A 20592-nucleotide genomic window follows, 5' to 3' on the forward strand; every position below is an offset into this window, starting at 1 on the left:
TAGTGTTCTTTGATGGCGTTTATAAGTATCCCAATTAGTCACTTCCCAGGACGTTAAGAATTCTGTACATCACCTCACGCTGCCTTTCGGGGCTCTGAAAACACAAGGGCGTGGATTCTTGATGGATTCAGGCTTTCTGATTTATTTTTTCCCAAGGTACTTAATCAAGGAATGCAAGTCATTTGCCTTCTCGAAGCTTCCTCTCCTCCCCTGGAGACTGGTGGAGTTTTCTCGATCTTTTTTTCCTTCTGCTTCGAAACCCTTTCAAGAACTGGGGTCTGGGCTGAAACGATCCAGAACCTGACCCCTCAAAGTTGCTTTCCGTTCCAGCCAGGGCGGCAGAGCCTTGCTGCCACCTGGCCCAGCAGACCAGACCCCTGGTCACAGAGGGTGCGTGAAATAAAGGTCCGCCTGTTGTGGTGGTTTGTTCCAGAGCTGGTGATGTTGCTGGAATGGTGGTCGGGCACGGAGTGCGTCATCCACACGGACCCCCAGGCCTACCCCAAGTACGGGAAGGAAAACGCCATCGTTGTTCTGAACCACAAGTTTGAGATCGACTTTCTCTGCGGTTGGAGCCTGGCCGAGCGCTTCGGGGTCTTAGGGGTAAGTCGGACGTGCATTTCCCATCTCACACAACTCTCTCCTTCAACCCTGTAACTTGTCTTTTCGCTCTCGGTCGTTCAGAATTTGCAGCAGCATTAACAGGACTTGTTGAAATGTTCTTAACCAACTGCTTTTCCTTCTTGCTCAGAATCAAGACGAACATCTGCTTATGGGTAAGGATCATGTTTATTCAGCAGTTATGATGCACTGGGCATTTGACATACGATTAATGTATTTAATCCTTACAGAAACATTTGGGAGTCAGGAACTGACACCTGCCCTTTTTTAAAAGCTGTGGTTAAATACCCTGCTCGGGGTCACACAGCTGTTACGCAGATTTGCATTTGAACTTGTCCAGCTTGTATTCTTAATCTCTATGCCCTGCTCCCTCCCGGGCTGACGGCAGAATTCACCTCTGAATGTTCATCCTCATGGACGTGAGAAAGCTGAATGCCTAGGCGAGAGCGTTTGACCTGCAGAATTCAGAATAAATACAAAATCCTGTTTTTCTCCAACTAGTTTGACTTCTTGCATACTTGAAGGGCGTGAGGCCAGGGGAGCTGCCTGACCCCTTCCTAAAGCGGCCCATCCATTCCTACTACCCTTGAAAGGAACCAAGCAGCATCTTGTTATATGAATTGTTTAGCAGTACTTTTGTCTTAATTGACCTTCAAAAAAAATCACCTGATTCATTTCTTTTATTTATTTATTTATTTATTACTTATTTATTTATTATTTGTGGCTGCGTTGAGTCTTAGTTACTGCGCGCGGGCTTTCTCTAGTTGCGGCGAGCGGGGACTACTCTTTGTTGCGGTGCGTGGGCTTCTCATTGCAGTGATTTCTCTTGTTGCAGAGCACGGGCTCTAGGCGTGCGGGCTTCAGTAGTCGTGGCACGTGGGATCAGTAGTTGTTGCTCACGGGCTCTGGAGCACAGGCTCAACAGTTGTGGCACACGGGCTTAGTTGCTCCGCGGCATGTGGGATCTTCCCGGACCAGGGCTCGAACACATGTCCCCTGCATTGGCAGGCGGATTCTCAACCACTGCGCCACCAGGGAAGCCCCCATCTCTTTTTTTTAAGTAACACATGACGTTGAGATCCTTCTGGAGTCTGAGGAGTTTGCTTTTTAGAGAAGAAGAGTTATAAAGAAGGTTCCTGACGGGGCATTTTTCATCTTAACATGTAACAACCCAAGAGGAAATGAGTTGAAATTGAAGCAAGTGAAATTTGCAGAAATCCTTGAGAGGAGGGTTATTAAATGTGAAATTGGATTTGCAGAGAAAGTGATGGGATTCTTTTAAAAAGAAAAAAGGGGGAGGGCTTTTAGTCTTTTATAAGCTTTTACCCTGTGTGGTCATTCTGGTGACCTGTCCCCCAGGCTCTGGTTCCCTCGGAGCTGGCCTTGCCTGGCATGGGCCAGGCACCAAAGGCTCTGGTTATGGTCTTTAAGGGATTCACTGACTCATTCCTCCTTGGGGCGAGTGTGACCAGTGGACAGGCCAAGGCATGCAATGCAAAGGGTCACGGCTTCCGAAGCTTCGAGTCTGTTTACTTTTCTCTTTGCCCCAGTAAAATGCGCATGTCCTCCTTCACAGTGGCCCCGAAAGGTTACCTAAGATCACGTTTGTTGGGTCTTTGAGCAGTGTCAGGGCCTGGTAAGCACTCTGTAACAGCAGCTGTTCTTGTCCATTTTTATCTGCTGGGTACGTGTGTCTTGGCAGTTACCCCGGAGGCCAACTGGGATGTTCTCTTTGGGTCTTTAAAGAAGCCCTATGTGTTAGTTATCTACGGCAGGTGACAAGCCCCAAACGTAGTGGCTCCGTTTGTGTGGTCTGAGATCAAAGCTCAGCTCCGCGGGGGTCCTGGCAGGGGTCCCTCCGAGGCTGGATGGTGGTCTCATCTGAAGGCTCACTGTGCAGTGCTCTGCCTCCAGGCTCACCCCTGTTTGTTGCCAGCCTGATTCTCACGCCTGGGCCTCTGCTCAGGTGTCAGCTGATCCCCACGGGGAGCAATGCAAGAGTGAGTGGGAGAAAGCACCTGAAGCAGAAGCCGCAGCCTCACTGTACCTGAAACTTCTGCTGTATTCCATTTGTTGGAGATGAGTTGAGGGGCCCACCCCATACTCCAGGAAGCAGGGAGGTACCAAGAGGAGAGGATCGCTGGGGCCAGCGCGGAGGCTGCCTGCCACCCCACAGCGTGACATTCAGCCTCAGACCTCACGTTTCCATTTAGTTAACGTTATTTAGGAGATCCATCACAGCTCTGCCTAAAAATAGATTGAATTCCTGTCGCATGTCTGCGTACATCGAGGTGCAGAAGGAGGAGAATAGAATTCTGATTCCTAAGCAGCGGGCACTCACAAAGCTCCCTCGTGCCTTCTAGACACGAGGCCTCAGGTGATGATGAGGGCAGTTGATGCATCTTCATAATATTTATCCAGCAAGCGTGTTGGGTGTATTTTCTGTAGGAGACACTGCTCTGGGTGTTGTGGAGATACAAGGACGGGCTGAAAGGTCCAGTCGTTGCTCTCAGTGACTTTATAACATAGAGAGAGAGGCCACGAAGGGGCATATAAGCCAGTCACACAACACAGGGCTTGAACAATAATGGGAGGTGGGGAACGTGTCCACTGGGGGCACCCTGTGTGTGTCCACAGACCACTCAGCCATACAGCAGCTTCCTGGGGGTCCTTTGTTTGCTAGGGAGGGCCCAGAGGTCCCGGGTAGGAGCTGGGGCCACCGTGGTAAAGGTAGAATATGTGGGGTGAGTTTTGGTGTTTGGGGCGGCTCTGTTTACCAACCTGTGGGGAAGGACTTTGGTATTTCAACAACTGGAAAATAATGTTTTGGTGCTATTAGCACACTGACTGCTGCACCCAGCGATGGAGAAATTTCCCAGAAGGTGTTGACACAGGGCTGAGGCCTTGAAGAACGGGGGTGATTTTAGGAGGGGATAAGAGGTGTAGTAGGTAAAGGGAGAATTATGAGGCAAGGGATGGGGGTGCCTGGAGGGAGATCATGAGTGACGTGGCCACCCAGCAAGGATGGGGCCAGCTGCCGTGGTCCTGGGCTCTGCTGACCAGTTCTTCTCCATTTGCCAAGCGTACATTTCAGCCCTCCCACTGCCTCGTTCGCTGGCTGCCAGCTCAAGGTCACTGTGGGGTGATTTTGGACTTATTAATCAGAAAGAAGATGTCATAAAACCCAAGAAAATCAAGAACTGAACCCAAACCTGTCAATGTTCCGGTTTAATTTTGCCAGGATGCTTCTGGTTATGAACAGGAAATGTGGTTCTTTCTGTGCAAGATCACACATATCTAAAAACCAACATTTCTTAAAGTTTGATTATAAAAGGACCGGTTTTCTAACTACAGATTTCTGAAAGGGATGTTGAGGCAGATTTGTTTACAAAGGCTGGGCGAATGTTATTTCCTGTAAACCTCCCATGGATGATCACATTCTCCCAAATTGTAGGTTTCCTGTGTTTTATTTTCAAACGTGTAAAACTAAGCAATAAAGTGGATGCCCTGAAAGATGAATGTGTGCTCAGATCTCCAGAACAGATATTTCTGTTTCCCTCTGAGGGTGGCAGGGGAGGGACAGATGTGTAGGCAAAACTCCCCAGTGGTTTCAAGACCCACACATGTGACTTGTACCCTGGCTCCTGCATTTACCAGCTCTGGGACCTTGGGGAGGTTATCTGACTTTTCTGAACCTCAGTTAACCTTTCCCATTTCGTGCTGTTTAAGGGTTTCATGAATATAAGTAAAATACCTCATCAATTGCCTAGCACAAAGTAGGCGTGCCATAATTATTAGCTCCTTCGACCCTAATTCGTTTCCCTTCATTCAGTGTTTTCTCATGAAAAGTAGAATAAAGTATGGAGGATGGAAGAGAGATGGAATGTTCTCAAAATGCGATTTGGCCAGCTGTTCTGGCACTGGATCCCGTGCGGCTGAAATCCCCCATCACTTTTATGAACTGCAAGGTATCATGGTATTTGTTTGCCTTCATCCCGGCTTCTTCATAGGCGCTTGTCAGGCTCTCTCTTTGGCTACAGAGAGACTAGAAGCTTCTAGTTGTGGAGAAGTGTTGTTTTCCCTACCAGTGGCTACACCTGCAGCCATGGCTTTGTCAGCCCTGTTAAGCTGGATTCCGGCATCCTCAGGTGGGTCTGTAGGAGACTTCTCCACCTCCCACTCCCACCTGGTCAGTCGGTTAACAGTTAATCCGCAGCCCTGTCGGCATTGCTTCCAGGCACCACCAGCTCGGGGAGGAAGCAGGGGGGCCACCGTTTGCCTCTGTGTGTTCACCACTTGGGCCAGGCAGGCTCTGGCACGACACAGGTAAGAACCCCGAGAGAATGGAGATGAGGTGAAAGCCCTTACAGTCCCGGGAGCTGGGAGAAGCGTTGGCCATGGAAAGGAGTCTCTGGAAGTACAGATGCATCTTGAGTTCATAACCAAGTGTATTCCTGAAGTGGTAGCGTGCACTTTATTTTTAAGAGTGTAGCCCCGAGTTAGACACGCCAAGTCTTCTTTTTTATTGTACAAGATCCTCTGGCTTGTCTTTTTTTTTTTTTTAATTATTTTTATTTTATGGCTGTGTTGGGTTCTTCGTTTCTGTGCGAGGGCTTTCTCTAGTTGCGGCAAGTGGGGGCCACTCTTCTCGCGGTGCGCGGGCCTCTCACTATCACGGCCTCTCTTGTTGCTGAGCACAGGCTCCAGACGCGCAGGCTCAGCAGTTGTGGCTCACGGGCCCAGCTGCTCCGCGGCATGTGGGATCTTCCCAGACCAGGGCTCGAACCCGTGTCCCCTGCATTGGCAGGCAGATTCTCAACCGCTGCGCCACCAGGGAAGCCCTGGCTTGTCTTTAACACGCCGAAGTCGGATCACACTGCCCGGCGGTAAATCCAGGCTGGCGTACGGCAGTGACACTGCTGGTGTCCTCCCTCCTCTTCCCGCAACTTGGCAGAGGCCTGTGACGTTTGCTCTGGGAGCCGACTCTGCACCCATCGCCCCGTCCGCTGCTGCCTCTGTCACACCCGTCTGCCAGCTGCCCAGGGCCCCCCGTGCCCCCGTGTTCCTGAGCTTCCGTTGACTGTTCCTCAAACACCCACTGGCTCTAGGTACTGAGCACAAGGAAGCAACTCCATGATCTTCTGCCCCCTCCCTGGAAGCCTCTGTCTCCCTGTCTGCCCCGGCCCAGGCCCACCCAGGACGGATCGGGCTGGCCAGGCAGCACCGCGAGACCCGTGCCCAGGGAGCGGGGCAGAGCATCCTGCCGGGAATTCCTCTGGAGCCCTGATCCCGCAGACTACAGTCAGCTGTGACTTACTCTGAACCTAAGAACTGCCTAGTTTGCCCCCAGACGCCCTTCTTTTTCACTCCACGTCTGCACTCTGGTCAAACCAAGAGCAGTTTGGGGCTTGGAGGCCTGTAAGCTGGGGTCAGGGGGAGACGTTATCGAGATCCAAAGAGCTGCAAGCATTTTGCTGGACTTTGACATGTTTATTTATTTCCAGACTTTGACATGTTTGTTTATTTATTTCCAGCAGATGAATTCTCAGACTGCTTTTGCTCCATGTTTGTTTTATGCCTTTCCCCTGTGGCTGTGACTAATTGTGGGACAGTGTTCATTTTGCTTTGGGACTCTCTTGAGATTTTTCTGGTAGTGTAAGGTCCCCAGCATTTTCCTCCTTAGCCTCAGAGAAGGGAGAAAGCAAGAGAAAGAAATGCAGTGTAAGTGAGTTAGGTCACATGTGGTACCCTAGTTGGCACAGATTGAGTCTCTCACCTTTTCTCTCTCTCTCTCTCTCACACACACACACACACACACCCCTCCGGTTTATTATTTTGAGCTCCAGTCTTTTCCTCTGTGTTTTACTATGGCCAGGGACTTATATCTCAGAGACATATTCTATTCTCATCTTTTCCTGCACCCATTTCTTTTGCTGGGGAGCATGTCTGTCCAACAACTTATTTGCAGAATTTAGTGGCAGAAATAACACTGAAATTGCTAGATTTCTTTTTCTTTTTCTAAATTAATTAATTAATTAATTAATTTATTTTTGGCTGCGTTGGGTCTTCATTGCTGCGTGTGGGCTTCTCCCTAGTTGCGGCGAGCAGGGGCTACTCTTCGTTGCGGTGTGCAGGCTTCTCATTGCAGTGGCCTCTCTTGTTGGGGAGCGTGGACTCTAGGTGCATGGGCTTCAGTAGTTGTGGCACGCGGGCTCAGTAGTTGTGGCTCCTGGGCTCTAGAGTGCAGGCTCAGTAGTTGTGGCACACGGGCTTAGTTGCTCCACGGCATGTGGGATCTTCCTGCACCAGGGATCGAACCCGTGACCCCTGCACTGGCAGGCAGATTCTTAACCACTGCGCCACCAGCAAAGTCCAATTGCTAGATTTCTGTTTCTCTCTTCACACTATACTTTGAACACCTGAAGGCCATGAACAATCCTAGCCATCTTTGTGTTCCCAGCACCAAGGAGGTTTTTGGCAAATACCTGCTGCACGACCAGAGTGGCTTTGAGGTTCAAGTTCACATATCACACCTCATGATAGCGACTGAGCTGTTGGTTGACTTGCTGGTCCTCTATGGTGACGGGCCTACACAGCTTGGCTGGTCTCCACTAATCTTAAACATTTGCGACTGTGTTTTTAGCTCACAGTCAAGAAAAAGTTCAGAGTGTTAAAGTCTGGATGCCCTAGCCTGTTTATTATTGAAGTCTTACCTGTTTTCAAAGTTCCACTTAAGATACCCCGTTCAGGTATTTTATTTATTTAGTGGAAATAAGTGACCTTGGGTGAACCCAACTGGTAACCATGATGGTGGACCTTCAGGAGGGAAGCCAGGAAGAGATATTTATGCAAACAACCCCTTGACCAGGTGCCATCTTGCTGGCTAGTCTCAGTCCTTACTCGTGTTCTCTGCTGGTCCCTGCAGAGTGGTTGGAGGAGGAGGGGACATTATGGAAAGGTGACTGCAGAGGATGCCCTACTGTTCCCAACTATCCTACAAACCCAGCATCAACACTTAACATTTTCATCTTATCAATTGGCATGTGGCCATGTTGGAGAAAAACCTGAACTAGGAAGTTCCGACTCTGCTCATTTTTTTTCTTTTTTTTAAAATAAATTTATGTATTTTATTTATTTATTTTTGGCTGTGTTGTGTCTGTTGCTGTGTGCATGTTTTCTCTAGTTGCGGTGAGCGAGGGCTACTCTTCATTGCGGTGTGTGGGTGTCTCATTGCAGTGGCTTCTCTTGTTGTGGGCTCTAGGCACGCGGGCTTCAGTAGTTGTGGCACATGGGCTCAGTAGTTGTGGCTCCCAGGCTCTAGAGCTCGGGCTCAGTAGTTGTGGCGCACGGGCTTAGTTGCTCCGCAACATGTGGGATCTTCCCTGATCAGGGCTCAAACCCATGTCCCTTGCATTGGCAGGCAGATTCTTAACCTCTGCACCACCAGGGAAGCCCCTCTGCTCATTTTTTAACCACAGAGGCTGTAGAGCTGAGAGAAGTGAGGCGAGAGCCACATAATCTCAGGTTGGAATACACCAGATCTTACTGCATCCTTAGAACAGGTTTTTGTAGCACCTTGTGGTTGCGCCCAGGGGTCGACCAGTTGGCTGGAGGTGCTGAATTTGGGACTTGTGGGGGTGGCTGCTTCCCTGAGCAACTGGGTGGTCCTGAAAATGGTTATGGGCTGCTTAACTAGATTCATTGGGCAGCTGTGGTAAGACAGTTCTCATCTCTCTCTCTGTCTCACACACACACAGGCTAGAAAGTTTCATAAACTTTTCACCATAGGATGTGATATGATGACGGTGACTCCCTACAGCATCTAGAAAGTGGCCAGGGGTACATTTCAGCCCTTGTAGTTGTGGATTGCTCTGTGCTGCCTGGGAACATTTTTTGTTTTTTAGATATGCTTGTGCCTAGATGGCTCTATTGATAAATCTAACTCATCAGTAAATCCTCTCAGATCTACCTTCAAAATTAATCTAGAATCAATGAAACTGGTATATTTTCTTGTACGTTCTCTCTTAAAGGCACTACCATCCACACACAGAGACCTTTGCTTGACCTGGGGGAGTCATGGCATTGTTGGCATATTAAGTTTCCTGGAGGACTGTATGCATATTTGAATAGTACGTTTCTAGTTTTTGGTCATAAATGAGTTAACTCCTGTAAATCTCCTAGCCCAGTGCCTATCAGGGAGTGCTTTACTACGTGTAACTATTGTTATTACTACATTGTAAAGCTGGCTTAGGAAATGGGTTGAATTAAAAGGGACATTCAGCTGTGTGGCTACTTTGTGGTAATAATAATAGCTACACATTATTGAACACCTGTGTGTCCTGTTCTCAGCTAGGAGCTTTGGTTTATGTTTCCATGTGTTCCTAGGTCTTTACAGCAACACTTTCAGCTAAGTATTACTTTGCTGATAATAATACAGACAGGAAAGTTGAGGCTCACCATGTAAACATAATCAACATCAAGGCCTAGGCCTAATCATAACATCCAGAATTTTAAGGTTGAAAGATGGAATAATTCAACATAAAAACAGAAATGGCTCCTCTGTTCCTTTTCCTCATTAAAAACAAATAGGCTGTTTTTGACTCAGAGCCTCATGTTCCAGAAGCAAATGATTGAAAATGTGCTGATGTCAACCACTTCTTAAAAAGGGCATTGTTAGAGGGACGCTAGCAAAATAGTTTTCTGAAAAGTTCAGAGTTAAAGTGTGGGTGCCCTAGCCTGTTTGTTATTGAAGTCTTACCTGTTCTCAAAGTTCCACTTAAGATACCCCATTCAAGTAAAAAAAAAAAAAAAAAAACAGGAAAATCTAACAAAATTAAAGAAGCACTTCTAATCTCACCATCCAGCTATAGCTACTGTTATTTTTCTCTGTTTTACCATTTTTCATATAGTCATATTCATACTATACACTCAGCTTTGATTACAGATTAAAAAAACAAATTTAGTCTTAATATAAAGCATTTCCCCAGCCATTAAATATTCATAGAAAACAAATTTTAGTGGCTGTAAATCAAGGGGTTGACAAAGTTTGTAATTGTCCAAACAGTGAATATTTTAGGCTTCATGGGCCATATAGCCTCTGTCACGACTTTTCAACTTGACTGTTGGAGCACGGACGCAGCCATGCTACTAGCAGCCTACTAGCAGCAGGCAACGTGCATGTAAAAGAGAGCAGCTGTGTCTCAGTAAAACTTTATTTATAAAAACAGGTGGCAGAGCAGATTCGGCCCACCGGCTACGTTTGTATGATATCGTATATGACATAATTCATAGAACTCTTTTTTAAATTTAATTTTTAAAAATTGAAGTATAGTTAATTTACAATGTTGTGGTAATTCATAGAGCTCTTCCACTGTGGGACATTAAGATGGTTTTCAGTGCTGTAACACAGCATGACAGGGATGACATACAGACTGTTGCGGTCACGTCTTTTGGTTTACATGTACATCCCACATCAGTGTCAGAGTTGCCATTTCCTTTTAGCAGCAGGTCATCAGGGGCCAACCACTAAGACCCACTTGGGTCTCATGGGATGCATCCATTAATAGGAAATACCCCTGAGAGTACTTTTCCCCAGCAGACAGCTGTGATTGACTGCATTGGACCGTTCACCTTCCAGACCCAACAGCTGCTACTTTGGAGTATATGATCCTTCTCTTGGCTATACAATAGATCACCATTCATAGCTCCTTCAAATTGCCACAAATTATTTTTGGAAAGAGTTCAGGAGTAGGTAATTTTTTAAATAATCCTAACCTGCCGAGAAAGTAAGTTTAGTTCTTTGGTGAAGATTTTTTGTTTTGTTTTAATCCTCAAGGCTGTGATCAGGGAGGTGACTGAAGGGCAGGGAGCAGGGACCATGAAAACATCCCTGCTGACAGGAGGGGACGGCTGAGGAGAGGGCCAGGAGGCCTCCCACAGCCTGAAACCCACCCATGGACTCAGCGGATGGCCTTTAGATGGCTCCTGCGGGGGAGTGGTGATGCGTAGAAAGTGTAGTCTGTGCCTGGCACACGTGGGCCCTCACCCCTCACTTGGCGAGTACTCTGATCTTTGGGGACTTGCCTCTGGGCCCTCTGGGGCAGGTCCTCAGATTTTATGGCTTTGGTTCTTTTCTTTCTTTTCTTTTTTGTTTTGTTTTTTGTTTGGGGTTTTTTGTTTGTTTGTTGGGTTTTTTTGGCCATGCTGCACGGCATGTGGGATCTCGGTTCCCCGACCGGGGATCGAACCCGTGTCCCCTGCAGTGGAAGCTCGGTGTCCTAACTAATGGACCAGCAGGGAATTCCCCAGGCTTGGTTCTTTTTGAGGGAATTTGCATGTTGGAAATTTGTGTGTGGGAAAAACAAAACCAAAACCCGCCAAAACGTGGAGAGGCTACTCCTGAAATGTATCTGTGCTTTTCCTTCTCCCAGTGGGGAAGATGCTTGTGGTTTTTTTAAGGTCAAGGGGACAAGTGGCTGTTTACACCTTTCTCTGGCCTGCGTGGGGGGGTTGGGGGATATGGCCTGTTGCCCCTCTGCTGAGCTTTGTAGTTTTGTGGGAGAGACAGGGAAAAGAGACAGGGCAATGCTGAAGTATGGCTCTTACTTCCGGGCCTCGTGGGTTCAGGGGCGTGACCAGACAGTTGTCACCAGCAGCACAGCTGAGGCCACTTGCCCACATCACCGCCTCCATCATCTGTGCCACTGATGGATGATGGCTATTTCTAGGAGCATCTTGGCCAATTCCAAAATTAGGGGCGAAACATATAGAACCCAATCCACTAGATCAGAAGCTGTTCTTGTGTCTCCCCGGCTCCCTCCACCCCACTGGACCCCTGCTTGTCCCCCGCCCGTCAGGGGCCTGCAGCACCTGCAGCCTTGGGGCTGCGCCGGCCAGCAGATGGGTGGAGCTCCCCCAGCGCCTCTGCTGATTCCGGTTCACCCCTCGGCTCCACCGTTTCCTAGCTGTTGAACCCAGAGAACCCGCCGGGCCACGTTTCCTGGTCTGTAAGGAGGGTAGGGTCCGCCCACCCGCAGAGCTAGCAGGGTTGCTGCGGACCGGGTGAGGTCTGCGTGGTGGGCTTTGCGAGCACTCCGGGGTCTGGCCCTACCTGTGTGAGCTGGCGGAGGACGATGCAGTACCCCATGGCCCCCAGAGGTTCCCGACTGCTCCCCTGCCTGCCCTCCCCTCGGAGAGCCAGGCCCCCTTCCTGCCTGCCCTGCGGGGCAAGGTTCGCACGACCTTGACCTCCAACTGACCGGTGTCGGAGGCTCCCTGCCTCTGCATGCTCGGGAACCGTCCCCGTGCCTGGAGTGCGCGTTCACTCCTCCTAGAGAGACCTCCGGCGGCCGTCGGGGAGGACCCCACGCCCCTTTCATGGACGCCCCGGGCCCCCTCTGTTTCAGGGCTCCAAGGTCCTGGCCAAGAAGGAGCTGGCCTACGTCCCCATAATCGGCTGGATGTGGTACTTCACGGAGATGGTCTTCTGCACGCGCAAGTGGGAGCAGGACCGCAAGACCGTCTCTGAGAGCCTGCTGCACCTGCGGGACTACCCCGAAAAGTACTTCGTACGTGCGCCCGGCCCGCGGGGCGCCCCGCCACACTCACACTCGGGGGGCCCCGGTCACACTCACACGCTCGCTCACCCCTCTGCTTCCTGAGCCTCCTCAAATGTAGACCCTCTCTCTGAAGCTCACAGACCCTGAACACAGTAGACCGGGGGCTGGAGGTCCTGCCTGCGGGGAGGGCAGGCACAGCTGCCAGGCCATCCCTGCTCGGGCCACTTCCTGACGCTCCCGTGGGACCGTGTGCGGCGTTTGACGGGGGATGGTGCGCGGGACCCCGGGACCTCGTGTGACCCCTGGGCTGTGTGTGTGACCTCGGAGCTGTGTGTGTGACCTCGGAGCTGTCTGAGTGACCTCGGGGCTGTGTGTGTGACCTCAGGACTCTGTGTGTGACCTCGGAGCTGTGTGTGTGACCTCAGAGCTGTCTGAGTGACCTCAGGACTGTGTGTGTGACCTCGGGGCTGTGTGTGTGACCTCGGAGCTGTCTGAGTGACCTCAGGACTGTGTGTGTGACCTCGGGGCTCTGTGTGTGACCTCAGAGCTGTCTGAGTGACCATGGGGCGTGTAAGTGGCCTCGGGGACGTGTGTGACGGCCACCTTGTCCCTTCCAGTTCCTGATTCACTGCGAGGGCACGCGGTTCACGGAGAAGAAGCACCAGATAAGCATGCAGGTGGCCCAGGCCAAGGGGCTGCCCAGCCTCAAGCACCACCTGCTGCCTCGCACCAAGGGCTTCGCCATCACCGTGAGGAGTTTGAGAAATGTAGGTAAGGACGACCCTGCGGGGCCCCATGCAGTGAGGGAAGGGGACCCTGGCACCCACAGGAGTAGCTTCCTTCCCATGCCTCCCCCCCACACCCCCGACGGAGGGGAGCCAGGGACGGAGGCTGGGACATCACCCCTGCTTAGCCTGGGTCCCGGCACCCAGCGGTGGAGGAGCGGCCACTGCCTGCACAAGTGCGCACACGCACCACGCCCACACGTGTACGCACACGCACGCTAGGCCAACACTGCCCTCTGCTGCTCGGCGCCGGTACTGCAGGCGGCGGGCGGTGCTGCGTGCCTGGGGCCCACGCCCGGTCAGCCCAGGTTTTTGTTGCGGTTTTGCTTTATTTGGCATTTCTTGCCCGTGTTTGGCACCAGCTGCCTCCAGACGATGATCTCTGTGACCTTGCCGTCTGTCCGGCTGGCCTTGAGTCCGGAGCCCTAAATTACTGTAGGTAAGGACAAGAAGCAAGTAGCAACAAGACCAGCTTGCTCCAGTCTCTGTCTCCTGTTGAATTCTTGTCCCTTTAGTTTGGAAACACGTGCTTTACCCTTTCCTGCCCTGCGGGTGCCGGAAGCCCCACTGCCCTGTCCCTGTCTCCCAGGAGGCGAGAGGGCGGAGCTGGGGGACCTCCCCGCGTCCCCAGCGCCGGCTCTGCGCCCGCCGAGGCCGAGCATTCTGCGGGGAGAGCCGGCGGGGGCCCAACGCGGTCTCCGCGCCCCCGGCCCCCGGTCCTCTCTGCCCCGTGAGGCCGAGGCCCCCAGCTCCTCCCCGGCCTGCACCGGGGATTGGGGTCGGTGGACGTGGGTGTGGACCGTGTGGCGTTTCCGGTGCCGTCCGCACGCCTGGGGGCGGCGGCTCCACCAGGAGCTTTGTGATCGCGCAGACCCGGCCACCCGGCTCCTGTAGATGGGGCTCCTGTAGATGGAGCGAAGGCAGCACTGAGTCTGACTTTAACACGTGGGGACCCTGACGGTCCCTAACTGCTCCAGGCGGTTCTGGGTCCCTCCCGCAGATTCTTCCCCCTGCCTGAGCTTTGCCTACAGGCCGAAGGGGCAAAGGCTGCCCAGCTCTGCAGGCTGCCCCACCCCCGCGAATAGTGACGATGATGATGGTGATGATGATGATGATGATGGTGATGATAGCCGGGCAATTCTAACACGCCAGGCAGCACAAGCACCTCACACATAGCGCGGCCGCAGCACGTGCCCACCAGATGCAGTGAAGGAAACAGTGTTTTTACTTCCAATTTACAGATGAGGAAGTTAGGCCTGAAGGGTGAGGAACTTATCCCAAGTGACTCTACTATTACACAGCAGGCTGGGGTCACACCCAGGCTACCTGGCTGGCGGGGCTGGCAGGGGTGTACCCGTCCTTCTGCTGGGCTTTGCAGGCAGATGGATCTAGTGCCAGGCCCAGTTCTATCACTTCAAGACCTTGGGGCTTCTTCTCTGGAAAAGGAGGGAACTGTGCAAATTCAGGCTGTTCTCTGGGGAAGCCCCATCCTTGATTAATCGAAGTAACACCACCTCTGCTGGAAGCATCAGGCTCCTGTGTAAGGGCAGGCTGAAGAAAGGAGATGTGAAACCCATCGACGGACATGAGCTCTCACACCCTGGGGCTCTACAGCCAGACCCCATGCAGGCTGAGGCCTTTCACTCTACGTGATTCGATGCTTAAAATGGCTGGACGATGTACTAAACTGTTCTCCACCAGCCTTACTCTTCCTAGGGAGGGGGACACCTCTCCCCGCAGGGTCGAGGACCAGGGGAGTGGTCTCGGTCGCTTGGGAGGAGGGGTGGGAAGCTACCTGCCGGCACTCCTGCAGGTCAGCGGGAGGGACCCTCTCCCTTTGGCTGAGACGTGCTCTAGCTGCCAGAGCACCCCCTGTGGACCCCACGTGGTGGGCAGGCGGCAGGAGAAGCAAATGGACAGTGGTTTTGAACCTTGGTTCTTCACGTTCCCAGCCAGACCAAGTGACTTTCTACCCGCCCATCACCCCACTCACTCGATTGGTAGTAATTGCAGGTACGCAGAGCTCTCGGTGAAGTCTGCTGAGCACAAACGATGCGCTGGGGCCTTTGGGAAGGGCTGACACTCAGCATCCTGAGTCCCATTCCCCGGGAGAACGAGGATCAGGGAGGTTGAGTGGGCTGTTCAAGAGAAGATCCCGCCTCTGGGAAAAGGTGGCCCTGGGGTTTACACCCAGACTGACCGCAAAACTCCTGTTCGTTCCACTGGCCAGTCCTGCCTGCCTGACTCTGCAGGAAGGGCCATCTGTTTCCACTGCGTATTTCTACCCTGCTCTTCCCTCCCTGTTCCTTCACACATCCTGTCCTCCTGCCATCCTCCCATCCTGCCATCCAAGAAGCATTCACGGAGCCTGGGCCAGGCCCTGGGGCTGCAGCAGCGAATGTTGACATAACTTTCAATATGCTGACAGGTTAACTCACCAGCTGGTAGACCGGTTAAAAATCACACATTCTTGTTTCTTTCTCAGCTACGTGTCAACTGACTAAACCATGTTTCAGTCCCTTAGGAAGTTTCCAGTATCTTGTTCTAGTTTGATAGCTATCTTATTTTTCTAGGGGAAAAATGCACATAGAATGGTTATGCTGCCCTAACTCAGAAACCTCCTTAGATAGTATTCTTCGGATTGATGTACCTTGCTATTGCTATTTGTTTAAATATTGATACCTGTTGTAGTACTTCATCTAGATGGGCCATTGCAGTATTGCTTTACATTGATCTGACCTCAGTAGTAACTGTTTTCTGTTACTAAACTGTGTGCTTTTCTGATGACAGAATGTGGTATGTACTCAACGTAGAACATTTGGACAATATAGAAAAGCATGAAGAAGAAATTAGTAGTCCCTTCATTCCAAGATAATCAGCTAGCAACTCAATTATTGTTTTTCCAATATGTATATCTACAAAATGAAATTGGGTTCACACGCTATATACTGCTTTGTATTTGTTTTATTTTTTTATAGTTTCAGCTGTATATGACTGTACACTCAATTTCAGAAATAATGAAAATCCAACACTGCTGGGAGTCCTAAATGGAAAGAAATACCACGCAGATTTATACGTTAGGTAAGCTGGCTTCGTTTCCTTTCCAGAAAATAGGGCGCCCATCCCAAAATAGATAAATCACAAATGACCCGCAGACCTTCTTCCAGGGGAATGTATGAGTGTATTAATAATGTCTTGTCTGCAGTCTGTACTAAATGGAATGTGTTCACAGTCTTGTGTATATTAATAGAGACTCGTGCACTGATGTAAATAATTAGGTGAAGCCTCTTGTCTTCCCAGACACTTCGTGACTCTCTCTCACCAACTCATTCTCATCAAAGAGCTCAGGTCCGACAAATGAAAGACAGTATTTTACAGCCATTTTTGAGACCGAGTGTGAGAGTTTATTTTACTGACCCCCTTTCTTGGAAGACGTGTCTACTCCATAGAAACAGACACAGATAAGAGCATCTGTAATTTACAAAGAGGCCTCGAAGCAAATGGGGAACATTTCAGCAGCATCTCACGTATATGTTATATTCCAAGCTAGGGAGCACAGAGAGGCAGGTGTCCTCCTTGACAGGTCTCTGTCTGAGTCATTGAATCAGGCTCTGAGCCATTCCCTCGTGGGCCGTGACTACATTTGGGCCTGTATTTCCCCCCATATGGATGTGGATTTCCCCTCTTTTCAATCAACTGAATTACCCTCTCACTTCCACATTATCTAGGCTACTACCTAAATAGAAGCCGAAGGATGGCAAGCATTGTTAGTTTGAACCTGTGTTCGGGGCACCCGGCATGGGCCTCCTCCTTGCTAGCTGCTCTCTGCTTGGCAGGCGGATCCCTTTAGGAGAAGTCCCAGAAGATGAGGACAGGTGCGCGGCCTGGCTGCACAAGCTCTACCAGGAGAAGGTCGGTGCTGCGGGGTGGGCTCTGCACCATCTAGGGGTCCTTTTCAAGCGGCAGCTGTGGTGCTTTGGGACCTCCGGGAGTTGATGGTGGAGCGTGAGCCTTTGCCACTGGGCGAGACCTCACGCCCTGGATGTTAATGACCCCAGAGCCGACACGCTACTTGGCGACGGGGAAAAAACGTCACAAAATGTTTTTAAAGGGGCCTTCACAGAAAGAATGGAAGACTATTTCATGGGTGTAGTGGACAAAAGAGGAAGTTATGGCCCCAAGAGCCCTTTGTCCATTTTCCCGCCGCTGGTCTGAAGGCAAAATATTCTTGCGGGGTGTGGGCGCTCTCTTTGGCAATGATGGCTCTGGGTCCACAGTGTGGTTGCCTGTCTGGTCTCTAAAACATCACCAGCGTAAGCAGGACGGAGGCCCACAAGGGTCCACCTGGGCCGCGTTTGACTCCTTCGGGAATCGGAATTAGGTTTTCAAGCTGGTGGTGGGATTTCCGCTTACACCGAGGGAAAAGTGTAACATTTACACTCCTGCAAGAGTGGTGGGCTTGGCCCCAAGGCACGGTCCTCTTCAAACAACACACTCCCAGGCCTGAGCCCTGGCTGATGCCTGGGAGGGCTGGTCCCAGAAGGCTCCCCCTGCCTGGATTTGTTGACACAAAGAGGCGTCAGCCCTTTCTCTCTGTCCCCCCTTTTTTTTTTTTTTTTTAAACTTATTATTTATTTATTTATATTTTGGCTGCATTGGGTCTTCGTTGCTGTGCGCGGGCTTTCTCTAGTTGCGGCGAGAGGGGACTACTCTTCGTTGCGGTGCGCGGGCTTCTCATTGTGGTGGCTTCTCTTGTTGCAGAGCACGGGCTCTAGGGGCGCGGGCTTCAGTAGTTGCGGCACGTGGGCTCAGTAGTTGTCGCTCGCGGGCTCTAGAGCGCAGACTCAGTAGTTGTGGTGCACGGGCTTAGTTGCTCCGTGGCATGTGGGATCTTCCGGGACCAGGGCTCGAACCCGTGTCCCCTGCATTGGCAGGCGGCTTCTTAAGCACTGCGCCACCAGGGAAGTCCCTGCCCCCCCTTTCTTTTTCCTCTCCTTTTCCTCCCTTTCTACCCAGGGTCATAAGAGAAATTTTATTGTGCTGAGCTGAACACTGGGAAAGCCCGGTCGGTCCAGCTGCACGTGGGTCGCCTGGCCTCCGTGCCCTCCTGCCCAGTGCACTGGTGGCAGCTGCACACAGTGTGGACTCAGGGCACTTGTCCTCTGTCAACAGGTTCTCCTCCTGTAGACTTTTGGGGTGATGTTTCTTTCTAGGAAATACAGTTCCCAGTTCCAATGTATAACATGCCACAGGATGATAACACGTGGAGACCAAAAAATGGAGGCATCATTAACAAAGTCCCCTCCCTGCCAGGCGGACTTTATTACAAAAGAAATAACACAGCCCAGAGAGGCCATACACATTCTGCCGCTGGAGCTGATGTCTGGCCCTGAGCCAGGCGTCTGTGTCCCACCCGGCAAAGTCACAAAGTCACAGGGATGGAGCCCGTGAGGCTGGCAAGAGTCACAGTGGCCACCACGTCACTGGGGAGCAGTGTGGGTCTTGGGTGAGGTTTAGTTTTCTAATCAAACCAGAGAAAAAGAAAACTCTGGAGTGAATACAAAGTTCAGAATCCTGCTGACTCCTAGAAAAGGGAGTACTTTTTCCTCTTGTTAGAGGTTACAGATAAAAAATCTTGGCTTAGCAAATCTCTCACTGGAAATGAGACAGAAAAAGCATCCTCAGTTCCCCATTGTAACATTACCATAGAAAAGCACTATCAAGGCTATTTATTAAGGAAAAGAATTCAAGAAAACTTGCCCATTTTTTAAATGGGTGAATTTTATGGTATGTAAATGACACCCCAACGAAGCTGGTGTTTTTTTTTTAAAGCACAAAAAAGTATCGCCTCCTGTTTTAGTCCAATCAGGCTTCTGTAACAAAGTGCCACCCACAGGCATGGTGGCTTATAAACCACAGAAACTTACTTCTGACATTTCTGGAGGCTGGATGATCAGGAATCAGAGACGAGGGTGCCAGCATGGTCAGTCAGATTCTGGTCCCAGCCTGCCATGTTGCTCTGTCCTCATGGTGGGAGGGCTGAGAGAGCTCTCTGGGGTCCCTTTTATAAGGGCACTAATCCCATTCATGGGGGCTCCACCATCATGACCTAATTACCCCCCCAAAGGCACCTCCTCCTAATACCACCATCTTCGGGGGTTAAGATTTCAGTGTGGGCATCCACACGTCGCTGTCACTTCCTGGGAAGTCCTCCGTTTGGCCGACTGGCTGCGTCTCCCTCACCTCTTGGGGCTGGAAGCACCCCGCATACCTTGTCCTACAATTGCTTGATCGTGTGATTTCCCTGAGACCCGCCAGGCTGCAGGGGCAGCCGGGAAGGGGCCGCAGGGCAGAGCCCCTGAAGTGCGCAGGAAGGGCCAGGGGCTCTCCTTCCAAAGCGGCCGTTTGAGGACTCATTTTAATCATGACCTTGAGTGGTCAGAAAATCGTCTATCATTTAGTACATCCTGCTTGGGAAAGAAGACAAGTAAGACAAGTACTTTAGACATCTCTAGCTCAAGTTGTTAAAGGGAAAATTAAGCACTTAAGGTATAAGGTTTGGGTGTATGGACGCTTGTTTTCCGGAAAACTCAGCTCCCTGGAGAACTGGGCCACGACGGGGCGAGCCAGCCAAGCAGGGCCGCAGATGCTCTTTGCTCGGCGAGCGCGCTGTCGGCCCCGGGAGGATGTTAGGGTATTTGAGTCGAGCTGGGAGACCACCCGCCCCCCCTTGGCCGTTTACCGGGTTCAGGAGGTTCCGGCCCAGCGGGCCGCCCGACCTCATCGCGGGGAGGGCCGAGGCGCCGGGGAAGGGGTGGGGGGCCCGGGGGCGGGAGGTCAGGCGGCCCTCTGCCCGCAGGACGCCCTCCAGGAGGAGTACTCCCGCACGGGCACCTTCCCCGGGACGCCCATGGTGCCCCCGCGGCGGCCCTGGACGCTCATCAACTGGCTGTTCTGGGCCTCGCTGCTGCTCTACCCGTTCTTCCGCTTCCTCGTCAACATGGTCAGCAGCGGCTCCTCCCTGACGCTGGCCAGCTTCGTCCTCGTCTTCTTCGTGGGTGAGTCCGGGGCCAGCGGGGCCTGGGCCGGTGGGGAGCATCTGCGGGAGGGCCAGGGAGGAGGAGGGCACCGCGCTGCCTGTGAGGACAAGGCCCGGCTGCAGATCCCGCAGGTCGACAGGCGGATGCTCGAGCCGGGCCCAGAAACCCCAGCCTGGAGGGCTTCCGCCCGGGCGCCCCCTCTCCGTGCGCATGCGCCCCTTGCGCCTGCAAGCCCCGCCAGGGACCAGGGGCCAGGGGCCAGGGACCAAGGGCCAGGGACCAGGGACGAGCTCCGTCCTCCCCGGGCTCTGCTCATCAGCAAGAAAACTATTTCCTGGGTCCTAGCAGGAACCGACAAAGGCTCTTTGCTATTCAAAGTGGGTCCAGGCCTTTTTGGGGAAGTAAGTGTGGTTGCGTCTCCTCGGTTGCCACCTGCACTGAGTGGAGATGTTGGGTAGCTCAGTCTTTTCACTCATCCCTACGGGCTTTATTTGACCCGTATGTGGTTTCAAACGACTGACGTTTCTCCATAGCCCCAAGCTTCCCTGGGCACTGCCACTTGTTTTTGAAGTGGGGCAGCCAGTTACC

At 51.7% G+C, this 20592-nt stretch overlaps 1 protein-coding gene and 1 long non-coding RNA gene across 3 annotated transcripts in view; one reads left to right on the forward strand and one right to left on the reverse strand.

The window, feature by feature from the left end:
• Positions 1-20592, forward strand: part of AGPAT4 (1-acylglycerol-3-phosphate O-acyltransferase 4) — a gene marked incomplete at its 5' end in the record, with an annotated part of 84974 nt that overhangs the window by 52760 nt on the left and 11622 nt on the right. For both annotated transcript variants that reach the window (XR_014267669.1, XM_082475656.1), the window contains 6 exons: positions 434-603; positions 12027-12188; positions 12797-12950; positions 15943-16045; positions 16801-16876; positions 19824-20022. Coding sequence is in view for 1 of the 2 variants with exons in the window: in XM_082475656.1 (XP_082331782.1) it covers positions 434-603; positions 12027-12188; positions 12797-12950; positions 15943-16045; positions 16801-16876; positions 19824-20022 (864 nt within the window). The remainder of the gene's footprint in view (positions 1-433; positions 604-12026; positions 12189-12796; positions 12951-15942; positions 16046-16800; positions 16877-19823; positions 20023-20592) is intronic.
• On the reverse strand, positions 18268-19141 carry LOC309667321. Its single transcript, XR_014267704.1, has 2 exons — positions 18892-19141; positions 18268-18619 (listed from the first exon to the last, which is right to left on the reverse strand). It is a non-coding gene; the product is annotated as an uncharacterized lncRNA (long non-coding RNA).

Source organism: Balaenoptera physalus, assembly GCF_965194825.1.
Source record: "Balaenoptera physalus genome assembly, chromosome: 9".
Lineage (NCBI taxonomy): Eukaryota > Metazoa > Chordata > Mammalia > Artiodactyla > Balaenopteridae > Balaenoptera > Balaenoptera physalus.